General features: G+C 45.0%; 1 protein-coding gene across 1 annotated transcript; it reads left to right on the top strand.

Moving 5' to 3' along the window:
* The first annotated feature begins 1156 nt into the window (after positions 1-1156).
* Positions 1157-21492, top strand: LOC134396056 (zinc finger protein RFP-like). The gene is made up of 7 exons (XM_063122402.1): positions 1157-1646; positions 5751-5846; positions 9259-9489; positions 10316-10338; positions 16159-16274; positions 16523-16555; positions 18520-21492. Exons 1-7 carry the CDS (start codon positions 1200-1202, stop codon positions 19047-19049), a joined length of 1476 nt encoding a protein of 491 aa, XP_062978472.1. The 5' UTR covers positions 1157-1199; the 3' UTR covers positions 19050-21492.
* Positions 21493-22221: the final 729 nt, after the last annotated feature.

A 22221-nucleotide genomic window follows, 5' to 3' on the forward strand; every position in this document is an offset into this window, starting at 1 on the left:
ATATTAATAATCTTTTATTTATCCACAAAAGTTCACCAGAGGTTTAGGATTTAGTTGTAATTAGCTAAACGTATCTTTCCCTATCTGTCTATGATACTCTGATCTCTGAGAACCTTGCTCGTTCATAAAATCAATACATTTTATGAAAACAACAGAATGAAATTTAATAGGGATAAATGCCAAGTTCTACATTTAGGAAATAGAAACCAAAGGCAGTTACAAGATGGGGAATACTTGGCTCAGCAATACTACAAATGAGAAAGATCTTGGAATTGTTGTAGATCGCAAGCTGAATATGAGCCAACAGTACAATATGGCTGCAAGAAAAGCAAATGCTATTTTGGGCTGCATTAATAGAAGTATAGCTTCCAAATCGCGTGAGGTACTGGTTCCCCTCTATTCGGCCCTGGTTAGGCCTCATCTGGAGTATTGCATCCAGTTCTGGGCTCCACAATTCAAGAAGGACGCAGACAAGCTGGAGTGTGTTCAGGATGATCAGGGGTCTGGAAACAAAGCCCTATGAAGAGAGACTGAAAGAACTGGGCATGTTTAGCCTGGAGAAGAGAAGATTGAGGGGAGACATGATAGCACTTTTCAAATACTTGAAAGATTGTCACACAGAGGAGGGCCAGGATCTCTTCTTGATCCTCCCAGAGTGCAGGACACGGAATAACGGGCTCAAGTTAAAGGAAGCCAGATTCCAGCTGGACATCAGGAAAAACTTCCTGACTGTTAGAGCAGTACGACAATGGAATCAGTTACCTAGGGAGGTGGTGGGCTCTCCCACACTAGAGGCATTCAAGAGGCAGCTGGACAGCCATCTGTCAGGGATGCTTTAGGGTGGATTCCTGCATTGAGCAGGGGGTTGGACTCGATGGCCTTGTAGGCCCCTTCCAACTCTGCTATTCTATGATTAAAAGTCAATGCGGTTGAATTTCAGTTTTGCCTACACCGGGAGAGGGGAATGACTACAAATCCCGCCGCCCCCTTCCTCCCTCCTCTCTGGCGCATAGCCTTGTGGGAGTTGTAGTTCTCACCGCTGCACAGCTCCTGGTTATGAATGGGAAGCAGGAACGAACGCAACCTCCCCGGTGACGTCACAGTTTCGGGGTGGAGATCAAACACCCAGCTGTTGCTGTTCTGATTTCTAGGAAAGTGAAAGCTAGTTCCTCTTGCGCCGGAGATCGTGCGGGAGGGCCATGGCTGCGGCGCGGAGCTCCATGCAAAGCCTCCGGGATGAAGCCTCTTGCCCCATCTGCCTGGACTACTTCAAAGAGCCGGTGATGATCATAACTTGCGGGCACAATTTCTGCCAAGACTGCCTCGCCCGGCACTGTGAGCAGTCGAACCAGGGCGCCTTGAAGTGCCCCCAGTGCCGGGAGCCGCTTCACCAAATGCGCTTCCGAACCAACCGGCAGCTGGCCAATTTCGTGGAGATCACTAAAGAGCTCAGCTTGGAGGCAAAGAGAAAGAGGGAAAGAGAAGAAGGAGGTGGCGGCGGCGGCACCGAGTGCGAGAAGCACCAGGAGCCCCTGAAACTTTTCTGCAAGGTCGACCGAGCCCTCATCTGCGTGGTTTGCAAAGAGTCCCGGGAGCACAGGACTCACACGGTGCTTCCCACGGAGGACGCGGCTGAAGAATACAAGGTAGCAAAATGGGGGGTGGGGGACTCTGAATCAGATCAGGAAGTGACTGGATCCAAAACGTGCTCTGTTTTGCTCTCTTCCGGTTTTCAGCCAACGCTCCCCAAAACAAGCATGCAATTATTATTATTTTAAAAGCACATAATAAAAGAGAAAAGCAGACACATGTTTTCGCTAGCTGCCTTGAGTGCCATGTTTTGGTAGAAAGGTGGAGTATAAATCAAATAATAATAAAATATTATTTACTGGTGAGCGGACCAGGCTTTGCATGGGTTGGAATAGTGCTTTCTGGCAATATGTTTCTGTATGGCTGTTGCTGGGGGACACGAAGAGGAAGGTGCTATTTTGGACTTCCCATGAGCCTCTGGTTGGCCACTGTGGGGACAGAACGTTGGACTAGGTCGGCCTTTGGTCAGATCCAGCACAGCTTTTCTTATATACCACTACTAATAGGTTGTTCAGAGACTCCATTGTAACATCGTAGTATTTATTATATGTGCAAATAAAGAGATCTCTCCTCAACATAGCCCTCCATCCAACCAAGTCAAATTCTGAGGTGAACTATATAAGTCAGGTGTGGGCAATTTGTGGCCCAGCAGATAATTGGACTGCGACTTCCATCAGCCTAGCTGATATGGATAATGTTGAGGTATGATGGGACTTGTTGTCCAACTGTTGGGAGTGGGGGCATAGGTTCTCCACTCCTGAAGTGCTTACATCAACTATTATGCTGTAATCCATACAAGTAACCCTATAAGGTGTTGTTGTTGTTTATTCGTTCAGTCGTTTCCGACTCTTCGTGACTTCATGGACCAGCCCACGCCAGAGCTTTCTGTCGGCCGTTGCCACCCCTAGCTCCCCCAAGGTCAAGTCTGTCACCTCCAGAATATCATCCATCCATCCTGCCCTTGGTCGGCCCCTCTTCCTTTTGCCTTCCACTTTCCCTAGCATCAACCTCTTCTCCAGGGTGTCCTGTCTTCTCATTAAGTGGCCAAAGTCCTTCAGTTTTGCCTTTAATATCATTCCCTCAAGTGAGCAGTCTGGCTTTATTTCCTGGAGTATGGACTGGTTTGATCTTGCAGTCCAAGGCACTCTCAGAATTTTCCTCCAACACCACAGTTCAAAAGCATCTATCTTCCTTCGCTCAGCTTTCCTTATGGTCCAGCTCTCGCAGCCATAGGTTACTACGGGGAATACCATTGCTTTAACTATGCGGACCTTTGTTGTCAGTGTGGTGACTCTGCTCTTAACTATTTTATCAAGATTTGTTATTGCTCTCCTCCCAAGAAGTAAACGTCTTCTGATTTCCTGGCTGCAGTCTGCGTCTGCAGTAATCTTTGCGCCCAGAAATACAAAGTCTGTCACTGCCTCCACGTTTTCTCCCTCTATTTGCCAGTTACCAATCAAGCTGGTTGCCATAATCTTGGTGTTTTTTTGAGGTTTAACTGCAACCCAGCTTTTGCACTTCCTTCTTTCACCTTGGTCATAAGGCTCCTCAGCTCCTCCTCGCTTTCAGCCATCAAAGTGGTGTCATCTGCATATCTGAGATTGTTAATGTTTCTTCCTGCGATTTTAACTCCAGCCTTGGATTTGTCAAGCCCAGCACGTCGCATGATGTGTTCTGCATACAAGTTAAATAGATAAGGTGAGAGTATACAACCCTGCCGTACTCCTTTCCCAATCTTAAAACAGTCCATTGTTCCGTGGTCTGTTCTTACCGTTGCTACTTGTTCGTTATACAGATTCCTCAGGAGGCAGACAAGATGACTTGGTATTCCCATACCACCAAGAACTTGCCACAGTTTGTTATGATCCACACAGTCAAAGGCTTTAGAATAGTCAATAAAACAGAAATAGATGTTTTTCTGGAACTCCCTGGCTTTCTCCATTAACCAGCAGATATTGGCAATTTGGTCTCTAGTTCCTCTGCCTTTTCTAAACCCAGCTTGTACATCTGGCAATTCTCGCTCCATGAATTGCTGGAGTCTACCTTGCAGGATCTTGAGCATTACCTTGCTGGCATGTGAAATAAGTGCCACTGTCCGATAGTTTGAACATTCTTTAGTGTTTCCCTTTTTTGGTATGGGGATATAAGTTGATTTTTTCCAGTCTGATGGCCATTCTTGTGTTTTCCAAATTTGCTGGCATATGGCATGCATCACCTTGACAGCATCATCTTGCAATATTTTAAACAGTTCAGCTGGGATACCGTCGTCTCCTGCTGCCTTGTTATTAGCAATACTTCTTAAGGCCCATTCAACCTCACTCTTCAGGATGTCTGGCTCTAACTCACTGACCACACCATCTGAGCTATCCCCGATATTATTATCCTTCCTATACAGATCTTCCGTATATTCTTGCCACCTTTTCTTGATCTCTTCTGTTTCTGTTAGGTCCTTGCCATCTTTGTTTTTGATCATACCCATTTTTGCCTGGAATTTACCTCCGATGTTTCTAATTTTCTGGAAGAGGTCTCTTGTCCTTCCTATTCTATTGTCTTCTTCCACTTCCGCACATTGCTTGTTTAAAAATAATTCCTTATCTCTTCTGGCTAACCTCTGGAATTTTGCATTTAATTGGGCATATCTCCCCCTATCACTGTTGCCTTTTGCTTTCCTTCTTTCTTGGGCTACTTCCAGTGTCTCAGCAGACAGCCATCTTGCCTTCTTGGTTTTTGGGAAGTTTTTTGTTGCCACCTCTTGGACAATGTTGCGAACTTCTGTCCATAGTTCTTCCGGGACCCTATCTACTAAATCTAGTCCCTTAACTCTATTCTTCACTTCCACTGCATATTCATTAGGAATATTAGTGAGCTCATATCTAACTGATCTGTGGGTCTTCCCTATTCTCTTTAGTTTGATTCTAAATTGTGCAATAAGAAATTCGTAATCTGAACTACAGTCAGCTCCAGGTCTTGTTTTTACTGTCTGTATAGATGTTCGCCACCTTTGGCTGCAAAGGATGTAGTCAATCTGATTTCGGTGTCGGCCATCTGGTGAAGTCCATGTATAAAGCCGTCTTTTTGGTTGTTGGAAGAGAATGTTTGTTATGCACAGTGAGTTGTCCTGGCAGAATTCTATCAGCCTATGCCCCGCTTCATTTTGTTCTCCTAGACCATGCTTACCTGTAATTCCAGATGTCATTTGACTGCCCACCTTAGCGTTCCAGTCTCCTGTAACGAAAATAACATCTCTTTTTGGTGTGTTATCCAGTAGGTGCTGCAGATCCTCATAGAACTGATCTACTTCTGCTTCTTCGGCATCTGTGGTTGGGACATATATTTGGATCACTGTGATGTTAAATGGCTTACCCTGAATTCGAATTGAGATCATTCTATCGTTTTTTGGATTGTATCCAAGCACTGCTTTAGCCACTTTATTATTAATTATGAAGGCTACTCCATTTCTTCTGTGATCCTCTTGTCCACAGTAGTAGATCTGGTGGTGATCTGACGTGAAGTGGCCCATTCCAGTCCATTTCAGTTCACTGACACCCAATATATCTATATTTAATCTTGACATCTCACCAATAACCACATCCAATTTGCCCTGGCTCATAGATTTTACATTCCATGTTCCTATGGTGTGTTGATCTTTAGAACATCGGATTCATCGTTCACCACCAGCACCGTCGGCCGCTAGCCGTCCTTTCGGCTTTGAGCTAGCTGCGTCATCACATCTGGGGCTAGTTGAACTTATCCTCTGTTCCTCCCCAGTAGCATTTTGACCATCTTCCGACCTGGGGGTCCCATCTTCCGATGGTATACCGACATATCTCTGGTTGTACTGATCCATTTAGTTCTCATGGCAAGAATACTGGGGTGGGTTGCCATTACCTTCCCCAGGGATCGTATTTAGTCTGACCTCTCTACCATGACCTTCCCGTCTTGGGTGTCCCTTCACGGTTTAGCTCATGGCATCCTTGAGGTGCTCAAGCTCCAGCCCCACGACAAGGTAATGATCTCCTTTGCTGGAGCCCTATAAGGTAAACCAGCATTATTATCCCATCTATTGCAGATGGTGGACGAGGAGACGGGGAAGACTGAGGGTCCCTATCCAAGTAACATGAAACACCTCTCTTTCTCTCTCTCTCTCTCTCTCGTCTCAGCATTGGATTCAGAGCCAAGTAGCTGCTTTGAAGAAGAAGAAAGATAAGATTGTGGGGTCTAAAAGGAGTGGCAAAATGGAAAGCCAAGAGCTGATGGTAGGTATCCTTGTTACTCTGAATGAAACCAGCAAATAGTACTCGGTGGCACTCTCTAAATCTCAGATCTGTCAGCTCCCCATTTTAAAGCAAATCTCCCTCACATAATGAAATCATGACCTCCTCTTTATTCCAGTCAACTTTACCTTTTCTAAAGTTTCCTAAATAATTATGATAATAATGGTAATTGAAGCTATGGCAAAGTGTTTAGAGCAAAGCAAAACACTTTACAACACAGCTCAGGTCCTTTGTCATGGCAGACAACACTTTGCAAAGCACTTTGCCTTGCTGAAAGTTGTTCTTGGTGTATGGGCATGGTCTAAAGGCAAACATGGCCAGTAATTTCGCTGAAGCTAGGCAGATCTGATCTGGTCAGTGTTTGGATGGAAGACTGATTGGGGACCACATATATACCAATCACCTTGCATTCTAGAGAAACATATGCTATACGTATAAAAATTAAATACATTTTTAAAAATTGGTTTAGAACAACATTGTACATTATTGTATGAATGATTTGCTGATTGACTCTAGCTGATTGACAGAAGGAAGCTTTAATTCAGCTTCACCAAAGTTGAATTGATGGATCTGAGAATTAAGGACGTATGGTTTCAGTGTTATTTGAAGTTATTATACAGTGTGAAAAAAAGATAGTAAGATATTTCTCATCTTCCTTCAGTATCTCAATAAGAAATGTATATGCAGATCCTGCAAATATGTAAAAGAAAAGACTCAATTTGTCAATTAAACATCTAACTCTGTAAAGAATCTTATCTAGCTTTTAATAATCTTTGCAGAACCTGAACTAGCTAGATTAGTAAGGCTAGATTATTTACATAACGAGCTCATACTTAGTTGCTTCAACAAAGATAGCCCAGATCTAAGGTCTTGCAAGTAAACCAAAATGGACATACCTGCCTCAGAATTTGTAAATTGAATCATAGAATAGCAGAGTTGGAAGGGGCCTACAAGGCCATCGAGTCCAACCCCCTGCTAAATGAAGGAATCCACCCTAAAGCATCCCTGACAGATGGTTGTCCAGCTGCCTCTTGAAGGCCTCTAGTGTGGGAGAGCCCACAACCTCCTTAGGTCATTGGTTTCATTGTTGTACTGCTCTAACAGTCAGGAAGTTTTTTCTGATGTCCAGCTGGAATCTGGCTTTCTTTAACTTGAGCCCGTTATTCCGTGTCCTGCACTCTGGAAGGATCGAGAAGAGATCCTGGCCCTCCTCTGTGTGACAACCTTTTAAGCATTTGAAGAGTGCTATCATGTCTCCCCTCAATCTTCTCTTCTCCAGGCTAAACATTCCCAGTTCTTTCAGTCTCTCTTCATAGGGCTTTGTTTCCTGACCCCTGATCATCCTGGTTGCCCTCCTCTGAACATGCTCCAGCTTGTCTGCGTCCTTCTTGAATTTTGGAGCCCAGAACTGGACGCAATACTCTAGATGAGGCCTAACCAGGGGCGAATAGAGAGGAACCAGTACCTCGCATCATTTGGAAGCTATACTTCTATTAATGCAGCCCAAAATAGCATTTGCCTTTCTTGCAGCCATATCGCACTGTTGGCTCATATTCAGCTTGCGATCTACAACAATTCCAAGATCCTTCTCATTTGTAGTATTGCTGAGCCAAGTATCCCCCATCTTGTAACTGTGCATTTGGTTTCTATTTCCTAAATGGAGAACTTGGCATTTATCCCTATTAAATTTCATTCTGTTGTTTTCAGCCCAGCACTCCAGCCTATCAAGATCACTTTGAAGTTTGTTTCTGTCTTCCAGGGTATTAGCTATCCCACCCAATTTTGTGTCAGATTTGAGTAAAAGACCAATCTATATTCATCTTTAGAGCACAGTCGTGTAAGACCAATTCAGTACCTTTGTTTGTGGCTTAATTTAGGAATACAAACTGTGAGTAAATGGGATTTTTTTCCCCTATATTTGTTCATTTTTCTCAGCTTAGTAATGGGATTTCAGGACTAAGGAGCAGAACAGTGCAGTCTTATACATGCCTGCTCAGAAGTAAGACCCATTTATATAATCAGTTTTATGAATTCAATGGAACTTACTCCTAAGTGTATAGAGGATTGCACTTTGACAGTGCAATCCTATGAAGTGTGCTGCGGGTTCCTAGGAATGTAGTTAGATTTGAACAAAGCAAGATTAACACACATTTATAAATAAAGGAGATGGTAAGTAGAATTCAGTAAATAAAGAGTAGCACGTCAATACATATAACATACATAGGATTGCACCCTTAAGTCACTGTTTTGCCATCCATCACACCTGACACACAGCACAGATTTTTAGACCTTTCAAGAACAGATACTTCTGTTTTATTTTACCTACAGTAATGACTTCTCTCATATGAGCCTTGTGTGGCGCAGAGTGGTAAAGCAGCAGTTTCTGCAGCTGAAACTCTCCCCACGGCCTGAGTTCGATCCCAGTGGAAGCTGGTTTCAGGCAGCCGGCTCGGGTCGACTCAGCCTTCCATCCTCCCGAGGTCGGTAAAATGAGCACCCAGCTAGCTGGGGGAAAGGGAATAACGACCGGGGAAGGCAACGGCAACCCACCCTGCTATAAGGCCTGCCAAGAAAACGTCAACGAAAGCTGGCGTCCCTCCAAGAGTCAGTAATGACTCAGTGCTTGCACGAGAGGTTCCTTTCCTTTCCAATGACTTCTCTCTAACATTCAGAACTTTGGCTTTCACAAGGGCCACAAGGGCCTTGGGTACTTATTCTCGCTTTCACTGCTTCCCTCCTTGACTCTCTGTCAGCTGTGTCTCTCCCATTCCAGTTCTTCTTCCTCTCCCTCTCTCTCTCCACATGCTACCAACCACTTTTTCTCATTGCCTGGGTAACTTGCTACTGTCCCCTGCTATAACTATCTGGTGATTTCAGGTCCAGCTACATCTCTACATGTCTGCTCAGAAGTAATCCCCATTGAATTCAAAGGCACTTACTCCTACATGAATCCTAAACCTCCCCTTTTAGGACTTTTGAAAAGTTGGCGGGTATGAAATTTGAGTATCAAACTTGAAAAGGCTTGAACCAGCGTGGCGGTAAATGTTATATACGATGTTAGATAGCCCAGAATTCTATGCTTAATAAAATGGTCTGGGTTTCTGAAAAGGCATAGATAAGGACTTATGGCGACTCTTTGGGGCTGCTGAGAATTTTCTGGAAAGTTTTTACTGAACATAGGAGGTAGCTTTCTTGAACAAGCTGTGAGATGTTACACTGTTCACACTTCACACACACCCGAGTTCACATCCCCAATAGTTACAAACCACCAGGACATTCTCTTATGCCCCATTGAATATGAATGGAAAGAGTGTAAGATACCTCTCAGCATTCCCTGTACTTCATAACTGACTTTAAACCGGCCCTTCTCCCTGTTCCCATCTGCTCATTGCAGAATCAGACAGACAATGAAAGGCAAGACATAGTGTCTGAATTTCAGCAGCTGCACCAACTGATGGAGGAGAAAAAGCTTGTCTTGTTGGCACGGTTGGAAGAACTGGACAAAAGGATTTTGAAGCGGACGGATGAGCACGCCAGCAAGCTCTCTGAGGAATGTACGTCTCTCAGTAACTTCATCCAGGAGATGGAAGAGAAGTGCCAACAGCCAGGCACTGAATTTCTCCAGGTAAGACTGATTCCCTCCTCAACACCTAGCCCCTTCATACATCTGTTTAGGTAATCGGCCATTTTGAGCAGTCACCTAAACAAGAAGTCAAGGATTGCTTTCCCTCCACAGTTCCTAGCCCTAATTAGCCATTTGGGGCAGCCACCAAAACAGGAAGTGAGGGACCACTTTCCCTCCACAACTCCTAACCCTGAGTAGTCAGCCATTTGGGGCAGCCACCTAAACAGGAAGTGAGGGACCACTTTCCCTCCACAACTCCTAACCCTGAGTAGTCAGCCATTTGGGGCAGCCACCTAAACAGGAAGTGAGGGACCACTTTTCCTCCACAGTTCCTAACCCTGAGTAGTCAGCCATTTTGGGCAACCACCTAAATAGGAAGTGAGGGACCACTTGTCCTCCTGCTAGACCCTCCTTTCTCAGTGGGGTGATACCTTTTTCCCCCTCACAATCCTGTGAAATGTCACTGAATGACATGTACAAGGGCCACATAGTGAGATCCATGGCAGAGCAGAGGTCTCCCTAAACCGAATCCTGTCTTTCACACTGTGCTTGGCCTCTCAGCTACAGCCTATTTATTGCATTTATATCTTGCTCAGAATCCAAGGAGTTCCTGGGTGAGTTCCCATCCAGGTAATGACCAAGCTGAGAAGCTATTTAGCTAGCTTGGTTTTATCCACCCATTTTGTCATGCAGCCATTTTGAGCAGCCGCCCAAGCCACTAACTCACCCTGGCTCCAGTAATCGTATGGATTGACTGGCATTCTGGCTGATTTCTGTAGCGTGCAGTGTGGAACTCATCTCCTCTTCTGTTCTCTCCTGCTCCTAGGACATCAAGGGCACTTTGCAGAGGTAAGTGGCTCTAATTTTCAGCCCTTAATGTTAGGAGTTTAGCTTCTCCTGGGTCCTGGACAATATACTAGACAACTCATGCAATGCCACAGCAGAGACATTTAGGCCACAATCCTATATTCACTTTCACGGGAGGAAGCCCCATTGAACTTACTTCTGAGTAGGCCTGATGTCAGCGCCTGGCATGGAGAGACAAGTGCTCAGGCCCGCCAGGACTGATGCTGGCCTTCTTTTGTTTTTGTTTTACTTCATTTTTTTTAAAAAAAACACAACCCTCCCCTCCCCCTTTTTTTTAGGACCTGGTGCTCTAAAAAGAAGTACTAGGTGAGGGAGCTGCAGCTGCTGCCATATTTATTTATTTATTTAGAGCATTTTTATCCTGCTCAAGCAAGGATTTGTTCTGAATCAATGTCAAATATTGATTTATTGATGCCTCTACTCAGCCCAAAAAGTTCCCAGAGCAACTTACATATAATCAATTAAACAAGCTGTCCTTTCCCAGCAGGCTCAACAATCTAGAAAGACCCGACACACAAGGAAAACAGAATGGGGAGGGAAGAGGAAATTAATTCAGTTAGTGGAATGGCTGTGCTTTGCCCTCTCATCCCTCAGTGCAGCCAGCTGGAATGGCTGCTGCTGAGGTAGGGCCCAGATGCATTCTGGGGAAATGAAGATGGCAGAGGCTGAAGCTTCTTTGCCTGGGCCTTTTTCGCCGAGCACCAGGCTGCCTGGTGTCACCTGTTCCCGCTGTTTTCTGGCCCTCCTCTTACTGTGGGGCCTCACCAGGCCTGGGCCTTTCTGAGGCCTCAAGCCTGGTTTGGTTCTACGTCTGAATAAACATAGGATCGGTTTGCAAAGCTGTTCCTTGAACTCTACATCTTCTTGTCCCCGCTGTTGAAAACCAGTGATCAAAAAACACCAAAAGAAAACCAGGATATTTTGATATTTAGGCTAAACTGAGGAAGCTCAGAGGGAGGGGAGGGCCGTTCCATGCAAAAAGGCCTCCCTCATGAAGGCTCCTTCTCCCTCAACTGTCATCACCACCAGCAGCCATACCAGCAGCCTGAGGGAGAGCAGGGCCATTCCCCCAGCCCTGCTCCAATTTCTCCTCTTTCCATTCCTTTTTCCTTGTGTCTAATAGTGAACTCAGCCCATGAGTGTCTTGAGGACAGTAGCCACAACAGGGCCATTGAGAAACAGGAGGGAGGCATTGAGCTGCTATTGGCATTTATTTATCTAATAACAACCTATACATGACAATCTATACCATAAAGTTCTCTGGGCAGCTTACAATAAATAATATAAAACAGTTTAACTCCAAAATAAGACATAAAATCAAAAAATCAAAAGCAGCATACAAATAATAGTAGAAGAAAACAAAAATAGAGAGCAACCCTAGAATTAAGACAAGATTTTAAAACAGAAGAAGCCCAGACTCTCTAAATTACTTTCAAAGTCTGGCTGAACAAAAATGCATTCACCTGGCAATGAAACTACCACAAGAACAGTTCCTGTCTAGCCTGTCTGGGGAAGATTGTTCCACCACTGGGGTGCCACTACTGAAAAGGCCTCCCATCCTCATGCAGAAGCACTCGGGAGCAGATCTAAAGGTTCAGGTAGGTATGTATGGGAGAAGGCAGTCTTTTGGGTAGCCTGCCCCCAAGCAGTTTAGGGCTTTAAAATTTAAAACCAGCACTTTAAATTGTGCCCAGAAATTAATGACATGCACGGGAGAACAATAATAATAATAATAATAAAAATTGGGTGTGGGGCAAAGCCCAGTGGGGATTGAGCATATTCAGAAACCACAAAATAGAGAATGAAGAAGAAAACTGGAGAAGGAATGCTCTGCTTGGAGGAATGGCTAACTGGAACCCTGAGCAGGAGTACTTCTACTAGTGTTGTCCCTCAACCAGGGATTTAAAGGCCCGCTTCCCCGGCGCATTAATACTCTTTCAGCGTGTTGGCTAATGGCAGCTTATCTTCCTCTTTTCCCCTTTCAGTAGGGGTTCCGCAAGGCTCGGTGCTTGGCCCGTTGTTGTTTTCTTTATACATGTTGCCCTTGGGTAATCTCATTCAATCTCATGGCCTCCAATATCACCTGTATGCCGATGATACTCAATTATATCTTTCATCTCCGGAACTTTCTCCTGATGTTCACGATCGTATCTCGGCATGTCTTTCAGATATCTCAGCTTGGCTGCTTCATCGTCGTTTGAAACTTAATATGGCAAAGACTGAATTGCTTGTTTTTCCTCCTAAACCTTCTCCTCATCTCTCATTCTCTCTTACTGTCAATGATGTCACGCTTACTCCAGTCAAGGAAGCTCGTAGTCTTGGCTTTATATTTGATTCCTCACTTTCCTTTATTCCTCATATTGAGGCAGTAGCTAAATCCTGTCGTTTTTTTCCTGTATAATATTGCCAGGATTCGATTATTTTTGTCTGTCTCTTCTGCCAAGACGCTTGTTCATGCACTGGTTATTTCTCGGTTGGACTACTGCAACCTTCTTCTCTCTGGCCTTCCTTCTTCTCACATCAGTCCGTTGGTTTCTGTTCACCACTCTGCCGCGAAGATCATCTTCTTGGCTCGCCGCTCTGATCATGTTACTCCACTTCTGAAATCTCTTCATTGGCTTCCAATTCACTTCAGAATCCAATATAAACTTCTCCTGTTGACCTTCAAAGCTTTTCACGGTCTAGCTCCTTCCTATCTCTCCTCTCTCATCTCACACTATTGCCCCGCTCGTGCTCTTCGCTCCTCTAATGCCATGTTTCTCGCCTGCCCTAGGACCTCTACTTCCCTTGCTCGGCTTCGTCCATTTTCTTCTGCTGCCCCTTACGCCTGGAACGCTCTTCCAGAACATTTGAGAACTACAAGTTCAATCGCAGCTTTTAAAGCTCAGCTAAAAACTTTTCTTTTTCCTAAAGCTTTTAAAACTTGATGTTGTTCGGACTTTATACTGTTAGTTTTACCCTACCCTGTGCCTGTTTGCATTCTCTTCCCCTCATTATTGTTCTACTATGATTTTATTAGATTGCAAGCCTATGCGGCAGGGCCTTGCTATTTACTGTTTTACTCTGTACAGCACCATGTACATTGATGGTGCTATATAAATAAATAAATAAATAAATAAATAATAATAATAATTAATAGCGAATCAAACACACGAGGCTGGAGAATACACTTAATCCATTTACTTCCGATACTACAGTATGGGGGTGCTCTCCGGTTCCACAAGATGGAGGCACCCAGAACAAAGGAATCTCACAGAATATATAGGCCCTGACTACAAGAGGGTGTTAGTCTCTTTCTAACCCTTCTATTGGTCCGTTCTGGATTAGCAAGTTAAGTTACATTCAATTTTCAAGTTAAGGTGCACAATCTCAATGAGTCATAGGTTACATTGGATGCTCTATTGGTTTAAAGTTTTTCCCTTTGTCTGCTAGGACATGATGTCCACCATTAAGGAATGCAAATCTGGCATATAGCCACATGTAGCCACCCTTTGGCAGAGAAGCCATCTTTAACCCTTATTTATTTATTTATTTACCATACTTATACCCCGCTCCTCAGCCAAAAAAGGCTCTCGGAGCGGCTTACACTTAGGAAAAAAGACAGTCCCTGCCCTCAGGCTTACAATCTAATAAAGACATGACACACAAGGAAAAGGAGTCAAGGAGGGAGGAGAGAGAAAGAAAGAGAGAGAGAGAGAGAGAGAGAGAGTCCAGCAGGAGCAGGCCCCGATGTTACTTCTGCCTGCTCCTGTCCCCTCGGTTTTTCTTCTTCCCCACAGGGCCAAGATAGCAGTTTGCCCTCTGGGGGGGGGGGGGGAAGAGTCCAGTAGGAGCAGGCCCTGATGTTACTTCTGCCTGCTCCTGTCCCCTCGGTCCTTCTTCTTACCCACAGGGCCAAGATGGCAGTTTGCCCTGTGGGGGGGGGGGGGGAAGAGTCCAGCAGGAGCAGGCCCCGATGTTACTTCTGCCTGCTCCTGTCCCCTCGGTCCTTCTTCTTCCCCACAGGGCCAAGATGGCAGTTTGCCCTGTGGGGGGGGGGGGGGAAGAATCCAGCAGGAGCAGGCCCCGATGTTACTTCTGCCTGCTCCTGTCCCTTCGGTCCTACTTCTTCCCCACAGGGCCAAGATGGCAGTTTGCCCTGTGGGGGGGGGGGGAAGAGTCCAGCAGGAGCAGGCCCCGATGTTACTTCTGCCTGCTCCTGTCCCCTCGGTCCTTCTTCTTCCCCACAGGGCCAAGATGGCAGTTTGCCCTGTGGGGGGGGGGGGAAGCACATTACATTCATCAGAGAGATGAAGCCTCTCCCTGGGGCTATCACTAGGAGGGAGGATTGTCAAGACCTTCCCTTGGGGCCTCCTTTTTATCCTTCTCTTTATTAAAGGATCCCTGCTGTCGGTATACTGCTGACTCCTGGTTCTGTGATTCACTGACCCTTTCTGGTCTCACATCTGTCAGCCCAGCACTGTGAACCTTGTTATTCACCTCCCCTTAACCACTGCCACCATTTACCTCCGAGTACCTTTCCTCTGGTACTCAAAGAATCCAGTGTAACAAAATACCTTTTTATTGAACAGGAACTAAGTGTATGCATTCATTTAAACGTGTGGTTTCAGTTGTTTCCTATCTTACCCGGTAGTTGTTACAATACCTATAAGGTATCCTTGCCTACTCTATCCACTAAATCCTACATCTAACTCCTCCTTCCCCCTCTTATTCCCAAAGTAATAAAACACAGACCTTACACTGTCGCCCCCAGACTGTGGAATGGCCTGCTGGAGGAGATTCATAAACTTAACTCTCTCACTGAATTTAAGACAGCTTTAAAGACTAGCGTTTTCCGGCAGGCCTACCCTGATTGATGGGAAACCAAGAATTTTTAAGATGTGTTGATTTGTTGTACTAATGTTGTTCCTCGCCTCGATCCAAAGGGAGAGGCGGGTAAGAATTATTATTATTATTATCATCATCATTATTATTATCTTCTTCATCATCTCTCTATTCCTCTCAGCAGACAAACCTCAACCAACTGCTTTTTTTAAACTGCTCTAACTGTCATTCTAACATTTGAGTCCCAACAGCCAATCAGCCTTCATCTCAGCATTCTATTCACTCACTCCCCCCTCCCAACAGGATTTACCACTTACCATAGGAAATCCAAACAGCAATGCATAACAAATAAATGTCATTAAACAGTGAAACATCGCAAGGATACACTGCAGCATTTTGTTATAGATCCAATTGTCTATACCCTGGGAGGATGGAAAGCAGATTGACAGATGCTTTGGACCTCCATCTCCCAGAAGTCCCTGCCAGTGCAGCCAATGGTCAGAAACATTGGTTGCTGAGGTCCAAAATATCTAGAGATCTACCTTCTGGCCATCCTTGGTCTATACCAGCCTCCTCCATCTTGGTGCCATCTTCTAGAGTTCAATTCCCATCTGTTCCAACCAACATGGCTAATGGTCAGGAATACTGGGAGTCTTTGTTAAAACATCTGGAGGGTACCAGATTAGTGAAAGTTGATTGATCCTTCCTGGTAGCAGAATGGCAACTGTTTCCCCATTGTTATTTTTCGTGCTATTCCAGTAAATGTTGGACACAGAGGCTTCTTATTGTTGGGAGAATAGGAATATAAAGTAAGTTGAACAGAACTTCTAAACTGACTCCAGCCTGCATTTATTGCCTCAAAATAATAAAATGCTGCATTACCACACTTTCTCTATGTAAGGCAACTCTGCTGTAAGTTACACCAGACTTTCCAATGCCAGCGATGTCATTGACTACCATTTGTTGTCCCGCCCCCAGATGTGAGATGGAGATGGTGCAGAAGACCGCGGCTTTTCCGCCTGAATTGAAACCGTTGGTCAAGGAATTTTCAGACATAAAATTGTTTCTGCAGCAAGTTATGAGCGAATTCAAAGGTAACTAATCTGTTTTCTCCCCCCACCCCTCATTAGTCTGATATTGGAAAACATTCCCATCCCCTAGTACAGGGTGGTCAGGAATGTCTGGAATTGCCATGCAAAACTTCTGTAGGGCACCAGGTTAGGGAAGGCTATTGTGTGGTCTTGATGACAGCCAGGAGAATAATAGTTTTCTGCTGTCACTCATGCCCCTCTCAATAACCCATTAAAAAAAAACCCTCTCTCTCTCTCCTCTCTCTCCATAGTGACCATCCTTGCCAAATATCAGCTCTGCAAAGGTAAGTTTTCATATGTCAGATACTATTTACTGCCACAAGATATGTCCTCTGACTTCCCTTCCTGGAAGCACCTGGCCAGCCACAATAGTGCTCACAATTTCACACAAGTAACAGAGAGAGCAGTGCTGTTTGGTCAGGCCAACCGCAGCAGTGGTCAAGCAAGAGTGGTCTTTTCCATTAATTTGGTGTGGTAAGATTGTCACCACACCTAAGCAGTTAAAAGGGGTGGGGTGGGGACTTCATCCTTTTTCCCAGTGCACTTTGTACCAAGGAACTGAAAGCCCTGGGAGATGGGGATGCATCCTGTTCCGTAACACGAGGTGAAGAATGCGAAAGACCCCCCCCTTCCCGTTAATCTAAGGATGTGAAACATGTGGCTCTCCAGATGGTTTTGCCTTGCAACTCTGTCAATCCCTCACCATTGGCCAGGCGTGCTAGGGCTGATGGGAGTTGCAGTCCAACATCCGGAGGGACTCATGTTCTCCACCCCTGCATTATTGCATCGAGAGTGCATATGACGCAACAGTACTCTTGCTGCGTTAATATGTGAATGTTCTAGTGATACGTAAGTGGTTCCAAACCATGCCACTTATGTATTGCTACAATTCTGAATTTGGAAGGATTGCTTGCTTGCCGTATGCTCTGATCCATCTTTGGGAGCTCTTTTCCTGGTGGCCCCATCATCTGAAGTGAAACTAGGGAGAGGGCCTTTATGGTGGTGGCAACCCAGTGATGGAATTCTCTTCCCCTGGGAGGCTGAACTAGCGCTTACATTAATGTCTTTTTGACGGCAGGCAAAACATCTTGTTCTTTTCCTGGGCTTTTTAAAACTTTCTGATGAAATGTTTTTTAATGCAGCTCTTTGAATCCCGCGGTTTTATCTTTTTGATCACTATTTTATTGCAGCAATAAAATCTACAGACAATAACTAAAGACAGTAATCAAAATGACAATGTTTCTGTATTGAAGGGCAGGGTTTTTAATTATAGAGAATGTCTGTCTGTCAGCAGCATAGCTCCAAGACTGTGATACCTAGATCCCTGAAACTTAGCATGCATACTAAGGAAGTGCACCTTGGGGTTATTTGGTTTTTTTTTTGTGAACTGCCCAGAGAGCTTCAGCTATTGGGCGGTATAAAAATGTAATGTAATTAATTAATTAATTAATTAATTAAAAGCACTTATTAAATGTTTCCATATATTTGTAGCCTGCAGTAACATGTTTAGTCACTAGGTGGCAGACCTCGCTAACCAACGCATAGTGTAGTCCATACAGTTTGGAGCTAAGGGTGTGGGGGGAGTTCTGAGGCCTGGTTCAGACAACACGCTAAACCAGCCTTCCTCAACCTGGGGCGCTCCAGATGTGTTGGACTACAACTCCCAGAATGCCCCAGCCAGCTGGCTGGGGCATTCTGGGAGATGCCGTCCAACACATCTGGAGCGCCCCAGGTTGAGGAAGGCTGCGCTAAACCATGCTGCTTAGCCACAAAATGGTTAAGGGAATGCATTAACCTTAATTCATTCCCTTAACCATTTTGTGGTTAAGCAGCATGGTTTAGCGTGTTGTCTGAACCAGGCCATCGAGTTATACAGCTGATCCCCCCCCCCCGCCCACCAGGGGAATGAAGTGACAAACCCCTCAGGGACTATAAGGGTGCACCATAGGAGGGGCTGTGCTTAGAGATGGCAGCGGCCTTGGCTTCATTCAGCAGGCACAACTTCTCCAACTCTTGACAGCTGAATAAATTCACTTGAAGGTTTTGCTGTATCAAACGAAGGGCTATTCCAACCCACGCGAAGCTGGGTCTGTTTGCTAATAAACGTATAGAATAAGTTTTAAAAAATTTAAACCCATTAATGATCATGAGACATGTGGTGATTTTTTTAAAAATTGTTATTTTTAAGAATAAAAAATTCTTGAATTTAAGAACGCAAGAAGAACTGTTCACTCCCTCTCCCCTGCAGAAAATGTGACCTTGGATCCAGAGACAGCTCACCTCGACCTCTGCCTGTCCAAAGACCACAGGAACGTGAGACTCCAGAGCACTCAGCAGAAGCTGCCCAACAACCCGGAGAGATTCGATACTTGCACCTGCGTCCTGGGTCACGTGGATCATGAAGGATTCATCTCAGGAATACACTGGTGGGAGGTGGAGGTGGAGGAGAGGGGCGTCTGGGCCGTTGGGGTTGCCGTGGAGTCTGTTAAAAGGAAAGGCCCCATCACCTTCAGCCCTGAGGAGGGGATATGGGCTGTGGGGCAGCTGCTGGGAGGTCACTACCAAGCCCTGACCTCTCCAAAGCACTACCTGATGTTAAACAGGAAGCTCCGGAGGATCCGGGTGACTCTCGACTACGAAAACGAGCAGGTGACCTTTCTCGATCCTGATACCGAGTCCCCCATCTTTACTTTCTCACCAGCCTCATTTGACGGGGAGCTAGTCCTGCCTTGGTTCTGGGTTGGGGGGCTGGCGTCCCAGCTCAAAATCTCTCTCTGAGATCCCTGGAGCATTTCAAGGGTAGGCCTCTCTCGCTGCCAGCATCTCGCTCTCTGTCATGCCTGAGGATTCACGCTCTCTCTCTCTCTCCATGGACGGAGAGCTTCTGTCAGTAAAGTTGTCAGCTGGCCAGGGGAGGGAATATGGCCTGTCCTGTGCTGGCTTGATGTACAGATCATAACGAGGGGGTTGCTGGGCAGAGATCAGCCAGTGGAGCCAAATGTGATCCCCCGACAGATGCTGCAGATCAAGCTTCTGTAAACCGCCCAGAGAGCCCCGGCTATGGGAGCGGTATATAAGTGAAATAAATAAAGAAATAAATAAACTGCTCTTAAAGGGGCAGCTGCAGGTTCAGTTCGAAAGTTGGTGCTTCTACTCAAACACGATTTGCAAGTTCTTTTGGTGTTACGTCTTACGGTAGGGAAGGCATTCCAAGGGGATCTTTTGTGTTGCCCTGCACAGGCCTGACACAGAGTGAAAGCAAATGGGAGAGAATCAGGCTGCTATTTTCTGGACTATGAGCTTCCAGTGTTGGAACATCACAGGGTAGCAGCTGCCTCTGCTGTAGCTCTCCCAGTTGATCCAAGTATCCATATGCAGCTTGACCTTTGAGGACCTAAGTAGAGCTCTGCTGGATCAGACCAAGGGTCCAATCTAGTCCAGCAATCTGTTCACACAGTGACCAACCAGCTGCCCATGGGAAACCCACAAGCAGGATGTGAGGGCAACAGCACCCTCCCACCCCAGCAACTGGTGCACACAGGCTTACTGCCTCTGCTACTGGAGGAAACACAGAGCCATCGGGACTAGTAGCCTTTGATAACCTTATCCTCCAGAAAGTTGTCCAACGAAGCCTTTCGGGTCTGGTCAGATAGAAATGCAGAGATGCCTCTAAAACCACAGTGGTGACAAATATGTGATATGGTGAAGGAGTATTTACAAATTTACAGTCTGTAAAAGGGAAAGACGACCATGTTTTGGGTGCATGAGTGTAAAGCAGGGAGAGAGAACTTGTGACCCTTCAGATATTGGACCTGAATGTCCATCAGCCCCTAACAGCCTGGTCAATGGATTATGGGAGTTCTAATTCAACATCTTCTCCACCCCACAGTAAAAAAAATATGGCTTCCCTCACTAACTACCTTCACAGCCTCCCATTGTACTGGGGAGGAAGATGAACAATACATGGACAGCTAGCAAAGGTTCAAAGCCTAACCCTCAGGTAAAAGAAAGGTAAAGTCCTCTTCTTACTGGGATATAGAGGTGTTTTTCAGTCACAGATTGAGCATGGAGGCAAAAAGACATCAACAACTTTTATTCAAAGTCTTCCAAACAATAATGAGAATACTCGGCTCAAGAAAACATGCTAGTAACACTTGGGAGGAGAATGACGAAGGCATAAAAACAGAAATGACTTTGAATAAGAACACTCACATAGGAGAAGCATTATTTAACCTTTAGCCACTGTAAGGTACCCAGGTTCATGCTTCTTAGGACTAAGGAAAGATAATGTGCCTGTTCAGAAGACACCTTAAACCCTGTTGGTTAAGGCTTCTGGTTAAGCAGAAGGGTTTAAGGTATGTTGTGCGATAGATTTTGCTAAACCCTGCTCGCTCACTAACCCCAGTAGGACCATCTGCAGCAGGGTTAGTGGCTCTAACCGTGGCTTAAAGTGCTGTGTACAACAGCAAGGTTTTGTGGTTAGTGCTAACCCCAGAGAACCAGAGTTTCCCTAACCACAGAGCCTGAAGTGCTGTCTGAATAGCCCCATAGTGTTTAGCACATCCATGAGCCTGCCTGAAGGTGGGTAGAGGTCCCACCTTCCCACTTCCTCCCTAGGCCCATCTACAACTATTGACCTCCAGCTCAAGGCAAATTATTTACACAAACCTTGCAATCTTTGACCCGCCCCCCTTAAAAGAACTGTCAACTGATCATGCAATACTTCTCCTTACACAAATCCAATTCCTTTCGCTATCTTCTCCCAGGCATTTAATAGCGTATGTTAAGTTTTTAACTGACCCAGAATAGTTGCTTTAAATGGATATTTAAACTTGGGACCAGGATATCTGAGAGAGCGCCTTCTCCCTTACCAACTCATCCGAGGGCCTGCTCCTGGTGGTTTCACCTAGATTCATCCTCCGATTGGAATCCACCAGGGGAAGAGCCTTCAGCGTGGTGGCCCCCCTCCTGTGGAATTCCCTGCCTCTGGAGGTCAGGCAGGCTCCGACCTTGTACTCCTTTCGGCGCCTCCTGAAAACATCTTTATTCCAAGAAGCCTTTCTTTAACATGCAGCCTTGGATTTCTGATTTTTGCTTCTTTTAAAATTTTGTTTTAACTGTTTTATTCTGTTTTTATTTTCATTTTACCTTGTACACCGCTCCGAAATTTTTCAATGGGGAGCGGTATATAAATATTATAAATAAATAATATTGTATCTAATCTGTTTTTATGGTTTTTAATTTTGTATATCAGTTTTTAATATTCAGTATTTTAATTGTTGTAAACTGCCCAGAGAGCTGTTATGGGGCAGTATATAAATGTAATAAATATAATAATCTCTATCCTATAAAGCAGAGAGAACATCAAACTGGGATTGAGATAACTTGTTCAGGAGTGTGCACGACAGTTTAAGAGAGATCCTTCCCCTTGTTTTCAGAATCCAATCAGGGAGGGGGAAATGGTGTGCATGAACTCATGAGTGTATCGCATTCTTTACAGCTCTTCCTATCCCTCTCACTAACACAATTCAAAAAATAAAGTGTACTAACTGCATTATTCCCAGCACTAAATCTTTCAAATTTCATTTATTTTTAATGACATAAAAATGAAGTGGCCTAGTTTCCAACTTGGCAGATTTTCAAAGAGAAGGGATTGCACAAATGGAAGAGTGATTGCTGAGCCTCAATTCATACTAGACATACACAAGAACACCCCACCCCCTGCCGAAAAGGAACACTTGGCAGACTCTAGTAGCCACCACACAGGTCTTAGTATTCAGATGTGCATTATAGCAGCTGGCTGAACACTGATTCCTGCATTAAGTATTATTGTTACACCAGGGAGAAGTGAGAAATCCCCAATTACTGCAATGTAAAATCTGCTCTAGCAGACTCAAACCTAATTTAAGAGCTTAAGTACCAATTATAAGGAAAGAACCACATGTTCAAA

The sequence above is a fragment of the Elgaria multicarinata genome, chromosome 3, assembly GCF_023053635.1.
Source record: "Elgaria multicarinata webbii isolate HBS135686 ecotype San Diego chromosome 3, rElgMul1.1.pri, whole genome shotgun sequence".
NCBI lineage: Eukaryota > Metazoa > Chordata > Lepidosauria > Squamata > Anguidae > Elgaria > Elgaria multicarinata.